Source organism: Montipora capricornis, chromosome 7, assembly GCF_036669925.1.
Source record: "Montipora capricornis isolate CH-2021 chromosome 7, ASM3666992v2, whole genome shotgun sequence".
Lineage (NCBI taxonomy): Eukaryota > Metazoa > Cnidaria > Anthozoa > Scleractinia > Acroporidae > Montipora > Montipora capricornis.
Window position 1 is genome coordinate 12,055,698 of NC_090889.1, and position 22,111 is coordinate 12,077,808.

Sequence of the window (22,111 nt, forward strand, 5' to 3'; positions counted from 1 at the left end):
AAACGATTGACATCTTCGGCATCGTAACGTACCAAGGTGACTGAATATTCAGGAAACTATTCAGGAAAACTGTGTTTTTACCTGAGACCTCAAAACCAATGGGAGTGTTGGTAGACATAGGACGTTTTTCAGTGTTATGTGTGATAGTGTTTGCACTGCATAACAATGGTGTAGACTGGTGAGTAAGATTTCAACTGCTCGGTAACCTTATCAAAACTAAAAGTAGCGTGCGTCTTCTTTCGCCAAATATTGAGAAAGATATTTTTAAAATTCCACTTTTAGCGTAGAAACATTAAATGTTGAAATAGTTTAAAATTGGAACTACGGGTCGAGTCGTAACTGACTAATCTTCTTATTCGTTTACAAAAGGCAGGTTATATTCACTAATAAGAATCGGGGGCTTTAAGTGTCCATTAATACTGTCGAAAAATGAAAATTTTCAGAATGGCAAAGCATTTTCCCCTAGATTTAAAATAAACGTAACCAACCCGTCATCAATGTATAAATATAATGTAAAAGAAATAGTTGTGCACGTTCAGCACACGGCATGTATATATCCCAGCTCACAACGATCGAGATGAAACGTCTATATCGATATTTACTGCTATTTAAAATACGAAATTAGCCATGCAGCCAGTTACTCACACTTTTTTCCTTTGTTTCGGAAATCAAAGCCCTGAAGTATCACGAGATATTGTTACCATTTTTATATTTAACCCCTATTGGTAGCACTATTAAAATAAGTCAGTTTGGCACCTGCAGCTTCTTGTCCTTTTAGAAAGACGCAAATACAGAGCAGATGACAACGCCATGGAAAGAGCGGAGCTAAAATTAAGATTAAGAACTAATTAAATCAGTAATGTAATAATTCATATTAAATGAAAGGTGTTGCAATTGAACCCACTGGGAACTCGGAAAAATCCGAGCCCAAGATGGGATTCGAACCCACGACCCTCCTGATCAAGTATGGATGCTCTAACCAATGAGCTACTGGAGACTCTATGGTGAGCAAGGGTGAAATGTGAGTATTTGACTAGAGCTGCATCACGTACCCACAGAGTCAAATATCGACTGACAGCATAGCTCATAACTGCATCGCGCAGTCACATTGAGAGCATCAATGAACGATGCGGCCAACTAACCACCAAAGTGAGCGCTCACTTAGAGGAAAACAAAGAAACAAACAAATCAGCTTTTTCTTTATGTCCAAAAGAGTACAGATAATTGTTATTTAATTCCAGCTGACAATAAAAATTCGATTTTCATTCCTAAATAAAGGAAGAACCGATTAAACCACCTTTTTAAAATACGCATACACTTTAAATAACGAATCCGTAAAAATAACAAACGGTTTAGTGCCCAAGGAAAGAATTTGTGTGCTAACTATGAGCTATTACTGGTATTCTGTTTTGTCGTTGCCATTCTCCTTCGCTCAGTCCTTTCATTTCTCTTCGAGCCATAGGTCCTGCAGAGATCATGTAACCTTATCAGAGCTTCTAAAGATATGCCAAAAATTGCAATACAGAGAAAAAAGGAGCTCCAAGCAAATTAAAAATAACCACTTAGCTTTAAGTTTTCATCCCGCCGATGCTTGACTTGAATAACTGCGTAGCCACCAGTGTGGACCACAGATGTCATGATATGTCAAACTGGATTGAAACCAGCGAAAAATGCAGAAAGAAATATCTTCCAAACTGTTTTCCACCTGAACGCGAAAAGCATTGACTGTGTAAGAATTTTCGTTGATAAAAAGTATGGCCGTGTTGCCGCGTCGAGCCACCGAAAGCGCGCGAAAAATGGGGAATCCTGAAACAAAGTGTCTTCTCATTGGTTTTCGTGAAGAACAATTTTTCAATGGAAGGCGGTTTTACGAGCTCTCTGCGCATGACAACTGAAACAAATACCGTGTTCGTGTACAGGAAGTGGGTTTAGCCTCAAGGGAATCAAGGTACATTACGTGATATCACTGAATGTAACTAGAGCCATTTGGCGTCATCTGTTTTGCTTTGTAGGAAGTTGGGGGCGTCTTTAGAAAAAAAAAAAGAAAAGACAACCACACTGTCAACAGTTTTGGCAAATTATTATTGACAACTCGCACGCGAAGATCTGGCTAGAAAACTCTGAGTTTTTCACCGGAAAAAGTGTTGTTTTCACCGTACTTAAGAACCTCTCATTGGGTTAAGGTCAAGCCTGAACAAATGCGTTTTTTGTAAGTATCATGTAGTTGATTGAGGACAGGTCGTAGAGCATCACGCGTTCGATCCGGACTTGAAGAAACAGGGTCCAGGGCTTCAATTATAATTGCATATTGAAAGTCATGGAATCGTTGATGGAGTAGGGGTTTTGTAGTGACCACTGAATTCCAACTCAGACTGTTTTTAAGACAAGGTTGATGACATAATTTTTTTTTAAATTAGCATATAATCTGTCTTAATCTTATTCCATATTTATTTGAATTGTTTTATTTTTGAATCTTTCAGTAGAATAATTTTTACATTATTTCTAAATTTACGTTTTAAAGCGCCTTAAAATATTTTATAATTTTTGCGCTATATAAATCTTATTTATATTTATATTTATATCTATGTTTATATTTATATTTATGTCAAATATTTTCTTGTATCATCACTTAGAAATTCTAAGTGTGTGGCTGGCTTGGCTTTCGGTATCGGATACTAAACAGTTATATTGATCGGCCAAAAGTAGAAAAAAATACGCTTCATGGCAGTTTCAGCAGCCATGCTTCATCGGATAATACTTTCGAGTTAGACAGGTTTAGATTAAATAGAAATAGGTTGCAATAAAAAGAACCGCTAATGATCCTTGCGACTTAATTCTATCCTCAGATTGACCACTGAAACTGTAAAATTTCTTGGTGCAAGCGGGAAAAAAAACAGTTGCAAAACGAGGGCCCTTTGCATCCGGTAGGAACAGATGGATTATAAAACGATTTCTTTTACTTTCGATTTTTATATTAAGTCTAAATATTTCAATAGTTGCGGTTATCTACCATTATATCTAATTAGAATTCTTGTCATACATGGCTTGAGAGGCGAATAGTCAAGGTACACTTCCGTGATATTAAATATCTGTCTAAATCTGTCAACAACAAAAAAACCCTGTCCTTGCAATTATAACACATACCAGATAGGTTGGTCGATAGATAAAGCCATCACACCATGTAATTCAGGGTCGGAACCTTTGTTGCTAAGTCGATAGCAGTGCATTCCTAGGACTATTGTAAGAACTTTTTTCAATTACTGAGCTTTGAGCCCGTGGTTAATCAATTTTTTGAAGACGCAACTTGAACTGATTAACACGCCTTCTCTTGTAGAGCCCGAATAATATTGCATATCTTCCGCCGGCAAAATGTCTTTTGAAACGTCCTTGCAATTGAGAATTCTCGACTTTTTTTCTTTTGCCTGAGTAACATTTGAAACAAAAATCATGCTACTTTCATCTTTATCAGGCGTTTCAATTTGATTAGGTTCCCGGAATTTTTTTCTCGGTGTTTATTTTTCTGTTTCTGGTGATTATTAGAGAGGTTTAAGCATGACGCTTACACCAAACGGCAAACGTCGGAGTGAAATTAAGGTTTTGCCAAAAATGTAAGAACCCTGCTTGATATCAGCTCATTTCTGCCCTGTTAGCTCCAGATATCGCGCCACTTCTCAAAGCAACGAGACAAGTTAAAATGAGAGAATTTTTACGCTTTTATGAGAAGCAGGCGCCTGCCGTTTCTCGGTTTGCCGTTGGCTGTAAACGTCATACTTAACCTCTCTGTTGTCTTATTTTAATTATTAGTGCAACCCTTTCGAAAGTTTTTTTTCTTTTTTATAAAATGCAACGTGGATTGAAGATTAAAATTGGTGAGGGATGATGACCATTTTGAAACATCAAACTTGACGGAACTACAGAAAATTGTAATTTTGAAAATGAGCAAGTCGTAGGGGCAAATGCAATGTGGTATTCCAGAAATTTCACTTTCATGTCATGACGGTAAGTTTGAGCTGAATCTTGTTTTCTTTAAATATCTCATTGCCTTAAACTGATCTCATTCAAGATGATCACTTTTGAAGAGATAGGAAATTACAAATTACGAATTATCGATTCACGTGACACACAAATGATGGTTGCCTTGTGTTGATAATAACTTGGAGGGCAATAAGGACGTATGAACGATTTTTATAATTTAAAGCAAAATGCATATTTAAGGTAAATGAGAGAATAATGAAACACTATATGGTTTCGTTTCGCGAGAGTGGATCATAAGAGCCAGTACATTTTAATTTCGTGTTTCGGAAATCAACAATAATCTGTTTTGACCTCAAAGTTCACCCAAGGCTGATGAAACCGACTTAGAAATCATCTTTGGACGACGACTCAGAAGGTTATATCAGGCAACGAATAGCTAATCCGATTAATTTCTAAAGGCTTAATTTGTGGTACTGCATCGGCGAATGAGTAGAGAACGAAATTGTCAACTTCTCTTGCTTGGTACAAACAAATTTCCCTATGGAAGGCAACGCCTACTCCAAGAATAGCAAAGACCGTAGCCAAAAAGAAAGTTATTTGACTTTTAAATGTCTTCGTGAAATCAGCTTTAAAGTTCAAAGCTGTTAAAGCCTAAACTTATTAATGTTTATCTGAATTGTCACCAGAATCCGAACTAAAACCAATAAATCGGATATCCAGAACAAGAAGCTTTTTAAGCTCTCAAAACAACAAAGGAGCAAATGGGTATTGAACATCTGTTCAAGTTGTATTCTATATAATCCAATAAGTCTGAAGAGACAGGTATAATACTTTGTTGCAAATTATTTCCGAATAATAACCGCCGTTTAAGGAAGAGGATGTTTTTGTACAAGGTATACTTAGTTATAAAGGGGTTTAGTTTCTGCGTCAGTGGGAAAGCGAAACACAGATATGGGTTTATTAACTTAGTTGATATAGTAATTTGACCACCGTAGAGACATTTGAAAACTGACCTTTCGAGCGTTTGCTCTTCGTCAATAGTCAGTTACTACTGAAATTACATTCACTGAACGACAAGTTGCACTGACTTTAAACTAAACTTGGCGGACGGCTCTCACTGTTTGATTTCAGACGCTGGTTCGGAAGCATCTTATTCTGGCGAGAAGGGGCGAGAGGTTATACATTTAGGAAACCAGCGGTCCCGCATCTTTCAAATGATTAAGTTAAATGAAATAGTTCAGATCCTTGGCAGTTCCATTGAGCGGAGGATCGTGGAGTTATCTATCGAGCCGTGCATAATTCCTCTTTTTATATGAGACTTATGTTTTGTTGTTTTGTTTTCAAGAGACGGTCATCGTGACAAGAGTATACGACCGCCGATAAATCGCTCATATCATACATCCTTATTCTGAGTGTCAACGTAAGTAAGCATTTTTGCTTCTTGTGAAACACAATTTTTGGAACGATTAGCATCTGCAAGAACAAAAGCTGTTGCTGATCATCTGGATTACCTGGTGAGGGAATTGAGGAGATCGAGAATTGTGTGTGAAGCCCAAGTAGGAAACTGGAACCTATTAAACTGAGGTATGAATTTCTCAATCAAAGCACTTTATCGCAAAAGGTTTTTTTATGGTGGTTCGCTTCACGAGGTCTTCATACGGTGATGTAAGGACTGGTCATCTTTAGCTCGGAAATGATCTGACTTTTGAGAGATTAAGGTAAAAGCCAATCCTTACGAATAAGAGATTTGCCCAAACCTTTTGCCATCTGGTCGCCGTACCGTAAGGCATTCACTGGAAATACAAAGGTATCTCGTTCATTAACAAGCTTTTTATCACAGACAAAGGTCTACTGCAAATAGAATGGAAATCGTAGACAATCAGAACGACGATTCTATTTGTTTATGTTAAACTGGTATTTATTATTTTAAATAACATTTATATTGAAAATCCGTGTCGTGCTGCGAGTTGAGTATAGCCCAACTCACCCTACTCCTGTTTCGCTCTTGGTCTAACACAGACACGCTTAGTGATATCCCGTGCAAGCGCCAAAGAACGGGCGAGAATTTTCACTGATATACGTACGATAAAGAATGTCTCCAGCACGCGACATATCTGCCGTTGATAAATTACTAAATCCTTTGCCCAATTTCCGACCACATTGTCTTCTTTAAGGCGGTATCTTTTAAAAGACTAAGCATATTTGTCCATATGTGTTTAAGGCCCGTTTCAAACGTCGAACTTTACATGTGCCGAATCTAATGCAAATGAGAAAAAAATCTATTGTTTTCTCTCATTGGCATTAGATTCAGCACATATACGGTTCGACGTTTGAAACGGGCCTAAGTAACGGTGACCGGCACGTCCGAGTTGCTGCGCGAAGTTTGGTTAGCGTCAACCCTTGGTTTAGTAAATCATATGCCTGTCATGGTATTTTGGGTGAATTATAGTTAGCGATAACGAAGCTTAGAGTAACCCGGGCATTTTAATCAAATAGTTTAACGAATCGAAACTGCAGATTACCCACAGCTTCTTATTTGCATATAAATGACATGTACTGTTATATGACTCGTTCTTCAGACGGGTAAACTATTCTGTGGTGATTATTTTTTAAACAAATGCGGCTGATAACTTAACTTTAATCATACCTTGTAGAGTTTGGTTCTAGAGTTCACGTCACTTGGCGTTGCTTCCTTCTACAACTTTGTCTGGTCATAGTCACCACGAACTAATGTAGCGTGAGATGGTTCCCTTCACGGAAGATGATCATGAAAATTTAATTTTGCAAGATTATAGGGGTTATGAAAAACCAATTAGTTTTCTTCTTAATTTGGCAACATACCTGGCCCCAGTTGTTCAAAAGGTGGATAGAGCAAGTTTCAATCGAGTGTCATAAAACCAAAACCAAAGTAATTATTTTGGCCATTCAAATTACACGAAGCCGACACAAAACGAGGGAAGATGTGCACGCGCGAGCCATAATTGGTTTTGGTTTCAGTTCTGATTGATTAAAAAAGTGGCGCGAGAACTTTGAACCAATCACCATGTGAAGTGATGCAAAACCAACGCAATTTGCTAATTGTTTTCGAAACTCAATTGAAAACCGCTCTAACGCTATATCTACTGGATAAACCACTCCCCATTGGATAGCGCAATTGGTTTTGCTATGACTTATCCACTGGATAGTGATTTATCCGGCAAATAGCGCTATCCATTGTTTGAACGAACTGGGGCCTTTTATTTAATATCACATTTCTCAATGGCCAGTGGAAACTTTCGCAAACACCGTACACACTTTATGAACGACGGGAAGTATAAAAACCTTTTCATTTCGATGACCTGACAATTTATGATTTCGATAGTTTCGGACAAGGTTATCTTTTGAATATATTTGAAGTGCAGGTTGTAGATCAAAGGTAGAAACGATTGTCTCATTTATCTGGAGAATTTTAAGTAATTGTCTCTTAGAGACAGCTAAAAATTTCAGGTCTGTAATCAATCAAGATTATCTTTAAATCAACAGAACTCTTGCAAAAAGGCGAGTCAAAACAACGTCTTTCAGAATTTATAAGTAGTACAATGTATGTATAAATGCCAGCCATAATAAATGACTGCATTTTTTCGCAAGAACACGTCTGTTAGAGATGAAGGAATGTGAAGGATGAGCGGTCGAAGAGAAACTCTCTTCTATAAAGGATCTATTATGTCGGTCAATTTCGAGAAATTGTCGTGCGGTAAAAAAAGGGTTAGGGTTAGGGATTGGCAAGGAAGGATCTCTCGCTCTCCCCGAAGGAAATCATGCGAAACAAACATCTCCGCATCAACCCACAGAGAGCATGTAGGCTAACAAGCTTTTAGCAAGAACTTAATTTAGCAGGAATCAAAAATCCTTCAGCGTTGTCACTCTTCCCAATTAGTTGTTTCGCTTTGTGACGCGCGGTGACATAAATTTTAATGAAACTTTTAATGGCATATATATTGAAGTTACTTTCCCTATTATGCCAAATACTGCGATCCCTCAATGATAATTCGGTGGTGTTGTGTCTGTCAGACTAAATTACCCAGGAGTTACGAGGAGCTTAAAGGAAACTTCTTAAGAAATAAAGCATACCTATTGGCTATTAATCTCATTCGATTTTCCTTGTGACGAACATTGATATTGATAAGCATTCATCGTTGTTGAATTATGGTGAATTCACGCAAACTAAAACGGAAATCGTGGATGGGAATTTATAATATTCATTCTCCAAATGTCTCTTGAGGCATGTGCAGAAGCTGGTGAGCTCCGACTTGAGGTTAAAAATATACAAGTTCCGTTTAAAGGAGCTTAGATCTGTCGTAGACAGTTTCTTTTTAAACGAAGTGTTAAGAGTGCTACATCTTTACCCTGAATGTAAATTAAGTTAACTGAATTTGAAAGGCATTCTGAAAATAAAAGAAAAATACTTCATTTTCGGATATTACAAGCAAACACGATGAATCATCGGCTCAGCACAAATGGTGAGTTCGTATTTTCGATAATGTCTTTTCAGTGGCTCCAACGAAGAGGTGCAATAAGGGAATTCTGACAGTGCTCTAAGGCATGTTTTTCGAAAAAAAAGTAAAATAAAACAAAACAAATGAAAGTTATATTTTAACTCTTAAGATTTTCCTGTAAACGTCTTGGTGTAATAGGTTCTCTCTTTAGGCAGAAGCTTTAGAAGGATGATATCACCTGCTCCTTACAAAAATCACGCGAAAATAGATCAATTAGTTGATAGGAATGATTAAGATGGAAATGGGAGGAATAATTTTAGCAGAACCAAACAACCAACTTGTTACGTGTCTGAGGAAGCGAGTGTATTAATCTAGTGCAAAGGCGGTTCGTTTGAACTCATGCCTCATCTTAGAAAATACTTTATATAACTGGGGAAGCCTCGGAATGCTTAAAGAGGTGTTTTAGTATCTCTTACAGGATCCAGATCCCCGTTTTTACTGGTTTCGTATCATCGATTGAACTGTGTGGGTGCAAATTCCACAAAACGCGTACGAATAACGACAAAGAGTAAGTTAAAGTAAATTGATTTCCGGGTTTCTTCTTCTCTCCAAAATTGAAAACTAAATTTTCTACACCATCTTTAAATATTTCTTTCTGTTTACAAAATGATTTCAACTGAAAGTTATAAATCTCGTACCTTGTCCATAAGTCGATGAAAAATCGTAAACCTTTGCTGTTTTATCGCCGAGATTCATTTTTATCCAGTGCAGGGGAATTGGTTTTCCGGCAGAAGTGGTGAGTGATCCACTTCTATTTACTTCAGTAGATAAAGCAGTCTTTGGATTTCAAACACAGGAAATATCAATTTAAAATCACATCCGGAAATTTGTTCCAGCAAATGTACACTGTTCTCTTATCATTACTCTATATGCACTAAAAACAGTTCAGCTCTTCTGATATCACCGACAAAAGATGCGACTTAAAGGGCGAACAATACCGTCAAGTTTGAATATAGGTTCTATGTACACAGGTTATCTGAGAATTATATTGATTTGGTTTGCTAATTACGCAACAACACTAATCTCAGAGCTCATTGCTTGGTCAAGAAGCGATTTTTTTTTTTTCGGTCGCCCTCTGAGCTAGAAGGTACCACGTCTATCGAAGTGTATTATAATTAGTTTCCGTGTCGTAATTGTTGCGTTGTTTTCGGTTTCCGATTTGAGCCAAAGATATTGCCCTCAGTATTTGTAAAGCCTACCTTAGAATGCAATTTCAGTTAAGGTTATTCTTCATCAGTCAACGGCTTGCATTTGTGTCCAAGGTAAGTTCTTAAATGAAAAGAATTATGTATTCTTGAGAGTGTAATTCTCAATGCAAGTGGAATGAATCAAGTTAATTGTTAGTAAGACATACAGAACAGTAATATTTATTCCGGCATCTAAACTATGATTCATCTTTCTCGTCTTTTGAATTCAAGGAGGAAAAACTGCTCGGTTTTTTGTGGAAAACTGGCCTCATTTTAAATATAATTATTGCTCTATTTACGTCGACAATAAAAAAAGTTAATTGACAGTGGCAATGATGAGTACTTATGCAGAGCTTTCATATGAGTCCATCTCACTCTAAGCCGACTCTAAACCAGTTTTAAATCATCAAAGTTTCTTTCTTGTTGTTAGTATCAGCAGAAATTTGCCTAATTAGACATCGAATCATTGCTCCATTTCTGTCGGCAATGAAAGAATTACCTGGCAATAAAGGAGCGTGACGAGAGATTTCATAGCAGTCAATCTCTCCCTAAGCCGTTTCTAAAACATTTCAAATTTTCCTTCTATTATTTTCGTATTAGGTTTCAAAGAATAATCGCAAGGGAATGTGAGTTAGTTAAACAAGGTGACTAATTTGAGCATATATGTTCCTGATGCTGCTGTGATTGTTGCTATAGTAAAAGCAGTCATATGCATCTTCCGTGGTAGTTGGATGCGTAAATATTGCGATTTCATGCGGACTCAAAAATGAGTTGTAACGTTTTCATGAACAACACAATTTTCATGTATTCTCTGATTCAGGTAGCGTTTCCTCAGGGTTTTAATAACGCCCTTTTGGAGTGCCATATTGTATTTCGTGGACTGGACTGGACTGGACTAGTAAAACGAGGACTAGTAAAACGAGGACTAGTAAAACGCAGACATTTTTACTAATGTAACAATCCCACATGCTACACAGATCTCTGAACAGTTCAAAGACGTCAATAACAATAAAAAACGATCAAAAGAGGTATCATAACTGCTAACAGTAACGTACAATACAAATCTACAAATAAGATTTATAATCTAATTTAACGTCGTTGTAATCTGTATCACATAATATTGTGAAGTAACAATCCCAGATACTACAGTTCAATGGCGTCAATAACAATAGAAAAGTCGTAGTTTCTAATCTGATGCTTTCAAATACCCGAGACATGATATGGTGACATGACCGTGACAGACAGCAAGCCTTTGTACGTTCATCTGTTTGTGTTCTTGGAGAAGAAACGGTTGGAGCTCGGCTGGTATTCGGCATAAATGTGGCTCGAACAAAGGAAAGGTCACCTTGATGCAGAATGGGTTGACATGGTAGTACACATTTGAAATATCAGGTGACGTTTGTTGCTGACCTGCTTTGTAATATTGCCGGTGAAGTCTTGTAGTTAGCACAAGGTCATCAGGCGGATCGGGTATAGTTCCGTCTGGCTTCAAGGAGTAGCCACAGCCATAACCTCGTGTAACCTTGCTGTCCAGAAACGCAAGTCTGGCGAAAACTAAGATTCCTGGTGTAGGCTTTGGAGGCTGAGGGTACGCGGGCGGTGTGTTCTCTTTTATTTGCTTGGGTTCATGTTGTTGAGAAAAATAATTATAGATGGAATGCGATGATTGTGGGACGTTGAAACCATGACAAGGCTGGATCGGAGCATAGGGCGCGTTGAAAGGACAAAATGTGATATTTTGATCAGGGGTGAAAGTTCCTTTTACGGCGTCTCTTAAGTTTAAACCAGTTCAGAAACTCTTTAAGGATAACCATTTTCTCCGCTGCAGCTAAAGTGTGTGAGCACATACTGTATGTGGTCCAGTTAGCGCATCCTTTATCGCACTGTACTTTGCCTGTTTTATGGTAAATTTGAACAGAATGAGGGTCACGCGATGATCGGCTGTGAACCATTACGCGGAGAGGGGCAGATCGGTCACTCCCTTCATCTGACGGTACTTTCCACAATGCTAATTGGTTTGGTCATGGACTGCCTTGGCAGCCTTGCTAAACATCCCCTGGAGCACTGGGAAGGAAATGTCAATGATGTGAGAGTTCTCCACAGTAATGGATAAACATTTCTTAGAGGCGAGTCCTTCTTCTCCTGTCACTCCATGTCTTAGATTGATTCAGTCCTCGTCTGCAGGAATGAGGTTGGCTGCATGTCTGGAGATCTGCTTAGACCAATCTCTGCAAGTTTACAGACAATGGGGCACTCAGCGTACACCTTAGCCCAGCCACCATCCATTGTGATGTAATGTTGATTGGAAACCAGGGTATTTCGAAGTCATAGGTCTCTATGGGCTATGTTGTGGCTGTGTAGATAATCTAGCCCAGCTACAACATCCCTTGCGCATAACAGCAACACATCTGAGAAAGACTCGAACTCGAACTCGGCATCAATGAAATGAATGAAATCCTCAAGAGAACTAACTTTCTTGTCAACGTCAAGGAAATTAAAGTCGAAACACGAGTACTCCATCATGATGGCGTAAGGTTCTTGGCAAAATTTCAGGAATTGGCACACAAACGAATGGACAGAATTTTTAAACTTGGCTCGGCATCAAGTCTTGTGCTGTCGCCTTCTTATAAAATTAGTTTTTTTAAAGTCCGTTACCGTTAAAAACAAAATCTTCCAAGAAATGACGTCAGCGTTTTACAAGTCCGCGTTTTACAAGTCCGCGTTATACTAGTCCTCTTTTTACTAGTCCAGTACAGTCCAGTCCTTGAAATACAGTATTCCTTTTGGAGTTTTAAAGTTATTCATAAGAAAAGAATCATAGGAATTCCAATTATTCCAAGAGGAGTTGGACTTTTCAGTCAACCGACTGTTTTAGTCACTTAAGGCCTCCCGCGGGCAAACACTTGCAACACCGTTTCCCATCCCCTGTTAATCGAGTTGAAACATGTTGAATTGGTATCAAATCGATGATGAACGAGCTAAAAAGTGGTTAATTAAACTTTCCTTTAGAATTCATTCAACATTTCTTTTAATGAAATTTTGATGGTGACCACAAAGAAACGTTCAAAATACAACGTTGAAAAACAAAGCACAAACCCAAAACAGGAAGAACATATCTGTTCTTATGCAAATAGCCACGCTAAAAGTTGTTATGTTTAGCACAAGGTAAAAGCTGTTTCAACAAAAACTATTACCTTCAATAACTGTTGAATCAAGACTTACCTATTCCTTTTTTCTCCTCAGATTTGTGGCAAGAATTCAGAAGAAAACTCTGAGAAAAGACAGCATTCTTTTGTAAACAACCACCCCAGTACCTATACAGCTAGGACGAACAAAAGGAAGTTTACTACACTTGACCGTTGGCATGGCTTGTAACCACGGTTCGATAACGGAAGGAAACATGAATGCATCAGATAATAACACCCTATCGGGGCAGAAAGATAAGCTTGGGAGTTGTGATGGAGTTCCATCCGACGTGATTCCCGCGCTAGTCATTATGGTCTTCATCCTGTTAATAAACAGTGGTGTTATTTTGCTTATTACCTGCAATTCACATCTCAGGAAGACAAGTAACATTATTCTAGCTAGTTTAGCCGTGTCTGATCTTCTTGTGGGACTTATCGGGATCCCGCTCATGGTGACTTGCAGCTCCACATTCTCGGTCTCTGTTTGCCAAAGTTCCATCATCTTCTTCAGTTTTACGGCCATGTCTACCATATCGCACATCATGGTCATGACCTGCGATCGTTACGTCTATATAATATGGGCGTTGCACTATCCCGAAGTTATCACCCGCTCTAGAGTTCTTGCGATTCTCGGATTAATCTGGCTGGTGAGTCTTTCTGCAATAGTTCGCCTTTCGTGGACTTTACAAGTCACTACGATAAACACGGCTGCAGAGGTTTTGGCAAAGGTACAAGAGAAAGAAAATGCATACTTACTCTTCCAGGGGACTGTCTTTTTTGTCATTCCACTGGTTGTCATGACTGTGCTTGACACTCGTATGTTGCTGTTGCTAAGGCAACAGTACCAGCGAATTATGAAGGAAAATTTACCGGCAGAATATGTGAGGTCCGAGAACAGGTTTCAAAGTCGGCAGAGAAAAGTTGTGTTCATCTGTATCTTTTTGTTACTTCTTTATGTAATTTGTTGGTTACCATACTTTATTCTAGATTTTATGCACTTTTATGCAGCAGAGACCGTGCAGGCTTTGCCAGACATCCCCTCAGTATTAATCTATTATCTCCGACTGTCTCCAGCTTTATTTAATCCACTGCTTTACACGCTAAGGAAACCAGACTTAAAGAAGGAAGTCAAGTCTTTGGCGTTTAAATTTTGTCCTCGCTTGCAACCTGTTCATTTGGCAGAGAATCGCACAGAAGAGCTCGTTTTAACAAGCCGATCAGACAGTAAGGCTGCCGATGTTGAGGAAACGAAATAACAAGGAAATGACGCCTTCGCGAGTGAAAAACGCAATGAACGCAATGGAAAGATGCTTCAAGTCAAGATTCTTGATGCAAAAATCTTATTTGGACTGCGTGTTTAATCAGTATTCGAAAATAACTATAGCCGCTGTTACACGTTGAAACTTTCAGCTGAAACTTACGCGCAACGGTGGAACAAAAAAAAATTCAGAAGGCGTTGCACCGTGTAACATGAAAGGTCGAAACTCTTTCGAGAACGTTGAAAGTGGTCTCGAAATGTTGTTTACGTGGTCTTAGCCGGTTTCTAATTGGCTTACGCGGCGTAGAGTAACAAGACCGAGCGAGACCAGTTTCACGAAGTGGTGTTACACGGTGAAACTCCTGTTTTTATCAACACTGCGATTGCTGCGACCGTTGCAGAAGTAGAAAGCCTGTCTACTTTCCGTGAAACTTGTCTCGCAACGGAAGTTCAAGAAAGTTTCACGAAACCCACCATGTTATCCAGAAACTTTTTTCGCAGCGCCGTTGCACACAAGTTTCAGCTAAAAGTTTCAACGTTTAAGAGCGGCTTAAAAAAGTGTTGGAAGTAGTATTTCAAAAAAGAGTGCGAAGGTTTCATCAGGTTTCCAAACGCGAGAAAACATTTGAAACCACAGGGCCGCAGGCTGAGTGGTTTTATTATTTTGGAGCGTTTGGAAACCTGATGAAACCCGAAGCACGAGTTTTCGAAATTACTTCTCCAAAAAAAACAAATTATAATTTCAATCTACAATCAATGCAATCTTCAATGTTTAGCTCATGGTTGCTCAGAAGCATGCGAGAGCTGTGAGCAAGCACTCGTTGCCGTTAAGTGATTTCAAAACACGTGTGTTTGAAATTATTTACTTCAAACCACATGTGTTTGAAATTATTGAATTCAAGCCACATGTGTTTGAAATTCACTGAATCAACGAGTAGTGTTTCATTGGGATTCAAACTCGCCCGCGTGACCAGAATGGGGCGATACAATTGGCTGATTAACTTATGAATTAATAATGAGTTTGAGAAGTTGCAATTCTCCACTGACTTATTGACCTTATTCCAAAATAGCCGCCACTTTAGTATTCTTTTGTTTCCTTTCAAATTGGCCCTTATGGCCTCGTTTTCAAACGTAAAATTCAAAAGGGCCTATTTGCAATCAAACAAAAGAATAGAGCGTTTTCACCCACGTGGCGTAACATGGATGCTAATTTGAAGTAACAAAAGAAACTGTTGCATAAAAATATAGTTCAATCCCCAGAAGATTGGTCTGGAACACCAACATAGCTGCCGTTTCTTTGTTTTGGAACACCAACTGATGGCTGCCGCGACATCATGTGCAAACGCTCTACACTAAAATGAGGGTCATTTTGGAAGAAGGTGTATTACCGATATTTTATTTTGACAACTACTTAGAAACAAAAGACAGTGAAACGCAGAAGATAAATGATGGATGAAGGTAGAAACGTTTAGGTGCAACGAATTGTTGCGATTTCCGGGAGAAGAAACTGCTTTAATGTAAGATCTGTGGAGTCCAGAAAATAGTAACTGAAGCATTTGAGCGCGCCCGACAGCCTAAGATAATCTCTTAACCTGTGCAGCTCTATAAAATTCAATTCGTAGCTGCTATTAGTTTTCAGTATTTCTTTGTGGCTATGACCCTGGTTTGTAACTCCATATTCCTTGTTGACAGACTGCTTGGTTAACTAACTAAACCTGGGATCAAAATGATAATAATGAACTTAATTTAACTGTTAAAACGTCTAGCGCTGCGACACTGATTGGTGACACTATACACAGGAATCAAATGCGTTTAACTCAAATCAAATTAAACGTTGGTTTGCAAGTCAAAAGGAAAACCATTGCCCGGAGAAAAACTCACAGAACCAACCAATTCAACCAATTTTTGACTTGGGAGAGGCGAGTGCCGTTCCCCACTACGCCATCCTTTATGGTGGTTTACTGCTTTCAGTTAAACATGTAACATCTCTTTCGGTGTAGTCGCAAGTATGGTCCAATGCGACCATCTAGAACCTAGTATGGCGGGGCAATGGGCCATATTCGCGCGGCGGCCATATTGGCCATAGATAATCATAGATTTCGTATCCCGAGCCTCGAGTTGAAATGTTTTGGGGACGAGGTTTGGTGGGGCAAAACAAACGTTTTTCAATCCCTCGGGACTCAACATGGCTGCCGTGTGATTAAGGTCTATTGTCATAGGACCCTCCCACAAGTCCCCGATAGCTCAGTGGTAGATTATCAGAGACGATTAGGTTTATTAGCTAGACAAACATTGGTCTAACTAAATAATTAAAAGCTTAAAGCCTTTACTCAATAAAACAATTGTCAATTTGCTGTTGGATGCTTAGGTCCTCCATGTAACCTAATAAGAGGCCGTTTACATCGTTTTTAGATAGAGAACGACAAGGAAATAAGCAGACATGTAAAATGAATTTGAAAAGCGTGTTTAGCCATTATTTTTTGCATTCAAACTGTTGTCTTAGATGCAGTTGTTTTCGTCGAAGTCTTTGTTGCTTTTATCATCCCAAGTTCTCTTGTCAACCATCAACGTATAATATTTAATATAAGTTATTCTTCAATCAATTGCTTCAAGGGAGTCACAGCAGTTGATGGCAAATTTCACAAGCGAGGAACCGTATTGTCCATTGAAATACCCATTGCAGATAGCTATACTGCTTTCTCTTTGTTCAACAGTAGGGACTGTAAGACCTAAAACGTGCGACGTCAAAGAAAACGTTTCCTCGATATATAACTTTGCACTTTCTCAAATGTTGACGAAGTATCCTAAAAATGGATTGGGTACTTGCGGTTTCAGAGTAAAAAGAAAAGAATGAATGGTTCACATTTATGTGTCTACGCAGCCGTCTAAGCCTCATTTGGTGATTTTACGTCGTTGTTATGCAGAGAACCGAAAGAATATGCGCTTAAATGCGTACATAAGGAGTATGTTTCTATTTCTTAACCAATGATATCTAGACTTCGTATAATTTTCAGAGGTGAATATAAGAATTTGGTGTTATCTTCACAGCGCTACCCGGTGAATATAACATTTTGGAGGCGCGGCTGCTAAACCAATCAAGCCCTTTTCCTGCCTTTTTATCTTGTCTTAGCCCGTTGTTTTGCACTTTCTTTATATTCACCGCTGAAAATTTCATTAAAACAATTATTACCCTGAGGCTCAGTAAATATTGGGGAATATTTACCTCGACTACGTCTCTGTAAATATTCACCAATATTCACTTCGCCTTCGGCGAATAATTGTTAAAGGGAGTTTACGCAACGGCCGCGACGGTGGAGGCGTGATCCAGTATTTAGGGGAGTTGATACGCATTGTTTCCAGTTTCTCTTGGGACTAACAATGGTCCTAAGAGAAAATATAAGCAATGCTTATGCAACATTTTGGAGGGCAAACTAAGAGTATTATGGTATTCTTGAGAGTGGCCAATAGCCAACTTGTTGCTTCCTGCCATTTGGGGTTCTTAATCATGTTTCTGTCAAGTTTGAATTCTTTCTTTCAGATTATTAAAAGTTGGGTGCCTGTTAACTAGCTTGATAGCTAATAAACAAAGCATTTACATTTTACACGGCTACGAGAACGCCACAAAACAATGGGTTTAATGAACAAATACAAAGGATCTGCACGCCCTGCGCATGTGTTTTGCATTTTTGTTGCATTGCATGCGACAACGCCGTGAAATGATCAACTTTGAGGTTGTGCAGAGGTCGTGCGAACCTTTATTCCCACCCGCCGTGACAGAGTGTTAGATCTTGTAATTACGAATGTGCCGGATCGTGTTCGCGTACGCTAGGTGCTCAGTCTAAAAGAATCGGACGTGTTCACGGACCATGGTACGGTGTCCTTTGAATTTCACGCCTCTACTAAAGCTACCCATAGAGTAAAAAGAACAGTGTACGACTATCGTAATGAAGACTTTGACGGGCTCAGAGGAGCTCTTGAAGCCCTGAATTTATGCAATCTTATTCAAGACAGCGACGACATCAACTCTGACTGGACCTTTTGGAAGGACGCATTTATGAGCGCAGTCTCGGATTTTATTCCAACCAAAAAGGTTAAAGGAAAAAAACACCCCGCCTTGGATCACGAGTGAAATCATCCACGCTCTGCAGAAAAAGGAGGCTGCTCGCTCAAAGTTAAAAAAATCTCCTACTGACCATCAACAACAGAAGTATCGCGAATTACGAGCAAAGGCCAAGTCTCTTATACGTGAGAGCTGTGAGACGTACTTCAGCTCCCTGGATTCAGATCTCGCGCGGCAGCCTAAACGCTTTTGGTCCTTTTTCAAGCTCAAGAATAGAATGCAGAGCTTCCCTGAAACGATGGACTCTGGTGATGACACTCAGCAGAGTTCTCAAGAATTACAATACTGTTCCCTTTGTCGGGTTTCAAAATGACTATGTCCCTGTTCTTTCTGACACTCCTCAAGATGATGTGTTTTTTGAGATCTGCAGTGGTAGGTCTATACGAGGATATGTAGCAGTGAGCCAGCTGAGAAAGATCTGCAACTATTTTGCTGGTGTTGGAGGTGTCAATAAGATGTCTTTTCATCGTGTGGCTAATCAGTTCGAAGCAAGCAAAAATATCAGTCTTGCTAATGGTCGGAGGATAAATCGAGTGTGTTAGACCAAACTTTAGTGCTTCCAATTGATCTGGGGTGAGGTTGTAACCAGAGAGATTCGTGATGGTATCTTTGGAGGTGAAAGGAAGAACTACATTTTTTGTCAGCTTTTTCAGTTTCTTGTCATGAGCCTTGATAAAGTGACCGGAGGTTTTCCAGACGTGGGCGATCGATTTCTGCAGAATGTAGCGATCAAGTGTGTTTAAGATGGTAGAGTTGTGTTCCAATAGGCTGTCCCTTTGGAGGACCAGCTTGTGAAATTCCTTTGTTCGTTTTTGTATGGCGCTTCGTAATAGTCGTTTCCTGAAGGCCAAAGCATCCTGTCGGTTCGTTGTAGCTGGTAGATGGAAACAGATGAACTTAGGAAAGACACCAAAGGATTGGCAGTTTCGCAGGAAGTTTAAGTGGAATGATTTCCGTACAGGTCCCTACTTCATTATGCATGCAGAATAAATTAATTATTCATTCGCGCTGTTGTTTTGTAGAACAATACGTATACCCAAGAGAACCGAATATATACATGGGTAATTTGTACTTACGGAATGAATAAAAACGGATCTCATTTTTTCTCTCCCTCCCTCTCTCTCTTCTTTCCCTTCATCGCCCACACCGTTACTCGTTTTTGTCCCAGCTTTCCCCTTTCTATCCCTTCGTCTTGTTCTTATTTCCAGATCCCGCTCGGCTTTTTCTGCCATTTTATCCCACGATATGTCACTCGCAGCTTGCCTTGAACTCTGACCCACTGTAAACCTCTGGATTACTTGTCCCTGTTCTTTACCACTGAGCTAACGTGTCAAGTTGCTAATTCACACCTTGAAAATGATATTTATTTTGAATTCTGGCTGACTATTTACATAACAATGATACGTAATTATATACACGTGCCGCGCCGAGCACCTACAATCGAACTTACACTTGTAGGTTACCGTTAAGAAATCCCTGTTTTACTACTCTTGAAACAACCCATCCCTTTAATAATGCTAACCGTAACCCTAATTACGACTAAAGGCACTATTTAGGCTTAAGGTTAGTCCTTGTGATAGTTTTAGGTTTTTCAGTATTGCTGTGAACTGTGACCTGCTTTTCCTTCATGCCCCGTGCGTGCGGCACACTTATAAGTTCACTGCGTGGAAGAGTATACCACGCTTAATTAAAAAGTCTGATTGGTGCATCTTTCATGGCAATCTTTCATGCACGAGTTCATTGCAATTAAAATCGTTTCATATTTCCCTTCTTTGAAGCAAACTTGTGTCTTCGTAATAATCAAGATGGCTACCGAAGTAAAAGGGTCACAGCAATGGGAGATTTGATCATTTGGAAATTGTCCCAGCTTTATAGCCTTTCCAGAGTTGTGCATAGAGTGGTGCAAAGAAAACAATTTACTTTCGTCTTCCGTGTCCAAAACCTGTGTGAAAACGCAGTCAGTTGGCAAAGACAAAGTGCCGCATTGGGAGACGGATCTGTTTCGCGATGCTCAAGAAAAAACTGCAATGGATAGCCTTCAATCCGCCAGAACACATATTAATTTTCTGACCGTAAACTTTCCTTGAAAAAATATTAGCCCTAGCTACCTGTGGCCGCAAAGTTTACAACTGCCTACAAGACAAGGGCTAACATCATCTCACTGCAGTTAACCATCGCCTAAACTTCGTCGACCCAGACAAACGAGCCCACAGCAGGGCATTGAAAAGACATGATGGGGAGTGAAACGAAGTATGCCTCGTACGGGAACATCCATGGATCTCTACCAAAGCTATTTACTTGGAAGTATCATTGAGCATATTGCCGATCTCTACAAAGAACGATAAATCGCAAAATCCCTCTAAATGCACCGTTCGTGATCCTAAATACAGGAAAGGAAGAAAATATACACTTTGCAGTGTCTCGGCGAATTTTTAAGCAGACAGGAAGAACAATTTCACGATAAAAAGAGCAGGTAGCCATTTCTTATGACAGTACTTTTATTTGGTTTGTTTGTTATGTTTGCGAATCAGAACCCTGTTACAATGATTGTTTGAAACTCCACTTCTTGCGCTTATTCTAAAACTGAAAAATGGGTAAAATTGCAGGAAAAGTGCTGAGATTGCAGGAAAAACTGTTCGATTTTCCGTATTTCAGACACAAGTTCGACCGACTTTTTTTAAGTCCATATAGACTTAGAAAAAAACCCTCTAAAAAGAAAGAATAAAGCGCCACAGTCCCAAAGGACGTCTATTGTTATCGCCATTGTTTTCTTGAAACAAAGGAGTGTATGCATAATGAAGTAGGGACCTGTGCGGAAATCTTGCCGTTTAAGTCCAACTCAGCTTAATTCCTTGCCTTGATCGAGACCTTCTCGAGTTTGCGAAGATCAGAAATGTTGAGACGTCCTTCATATCTGGCTGCTATGTCGTGGATAATGGAACCAAAAGGTCGAGACAGCAGAAAGCAAATCGTTATCTTTAAGAAAGTTATGACATTTTTTAATTTCGAAGACATGTTTCGATGTTACAAACATCATCGTCAGTTACAAAATATTTGAAAAACCGTTAGGACTTATATAACAACTAGGCGAAACTTGCATAATTAAATATGATTAAGTGACAAGAAATACATATTTGAGTGAGTTACAGAGTGTTAGAAAGAATGTAGAGCCTAAAGCGTAAGTGTCAGGTTGACGTGATGAACTTGTTGGTTTAAATTAGGCTGTTCCCAATTTATATGCATAGCCTCCTTGAGTTTAAGTTGAAATTTAGTAGGGGCGGAATCAAGGATTTCGAAACAGTCCGCAGAGCAAGATTGACGACAACGTTCTGAGCTTAGTAAATGTTTGAAGATGTGAGAGGACTTGTCCGAGGAGAGATGTTCACGGACGCGTGTGGAAAAATGACGACCAGTTTCGCCGATATAGAAAGCATCAAGAATTTGATGCAGTTCTCAAGAATCAACGCCTCAACAGATCGCCGAGTTGTTTAACTTTTACTTTGTCGGTCTTCACTGCCCCCTCAGAGGTCCACTCTCTATCACTACCTTCCACACCCTCACACCCCGCACTAAATGAGCTAGAGATACCGGTGGAAATGGTTTTGGCAACTCTCAAACAGCTTGATATAAACAAAGCAACTGGATCCGATGGAATTCCAGTGCGCCTGCTGAAGGAAACCGCTGACCAGATTGCACCGTCCCTGACCATGTTATTCAACAAATCTTTGCGGCTCGGCATCTTTCCAGAAGACTGGAAACTCGCGAATATAGTACCGATTTTCAAGAAAGGAAAAAGAGACTTTGTGGAGAATTATCGCCCTATCTCTCTTCTCCCTGTCATCTCCAAAGTT

At 39.3% G+C, this 22,111-nt stretch overlaps 1 protein-coding gene across 6 annotated transcripts in view; it reads left to right on the forward strand.

Annotated features, from left to right (window-relative positions):
• Positions 1-16,610, forward strand: part of LOC138058195 (histamine H2 receptor-like) — a 16,893-nt gene extending 283 nt beyond the window's left edge. Inside the window, exons 1-4 of one of the 6 annotated variants that reach the window (XM_068904091.1) lie at positions 1-178; positions 779-2,209; positions 2,847-2,924; positions 12,941-16,610. The exon at positions 1-178 is cut by the window's left edge and continues 283 nt beyond it. In XM_068904091.1, the coding sequence (XP_068760192.1) occupies positions 13,062-14,138 (1,077 nt within the window). In that variant the 5' untranslated portion in view covers positions 1-178; positions 779-2,209; positions 2,847-2,924; positions 12,941-13,061 and the 3' untranslated portion in view covers positions 14,139-16,610. The other 5 variants (XM_068904090.1, XM_068904093.1, XM_068904092.1 and 2 more) reach the window with 5 other exon arrangements.
• The last annotated feature ends 5,501 nt before the right edge of the window (positions 16,611-22,111 follow it).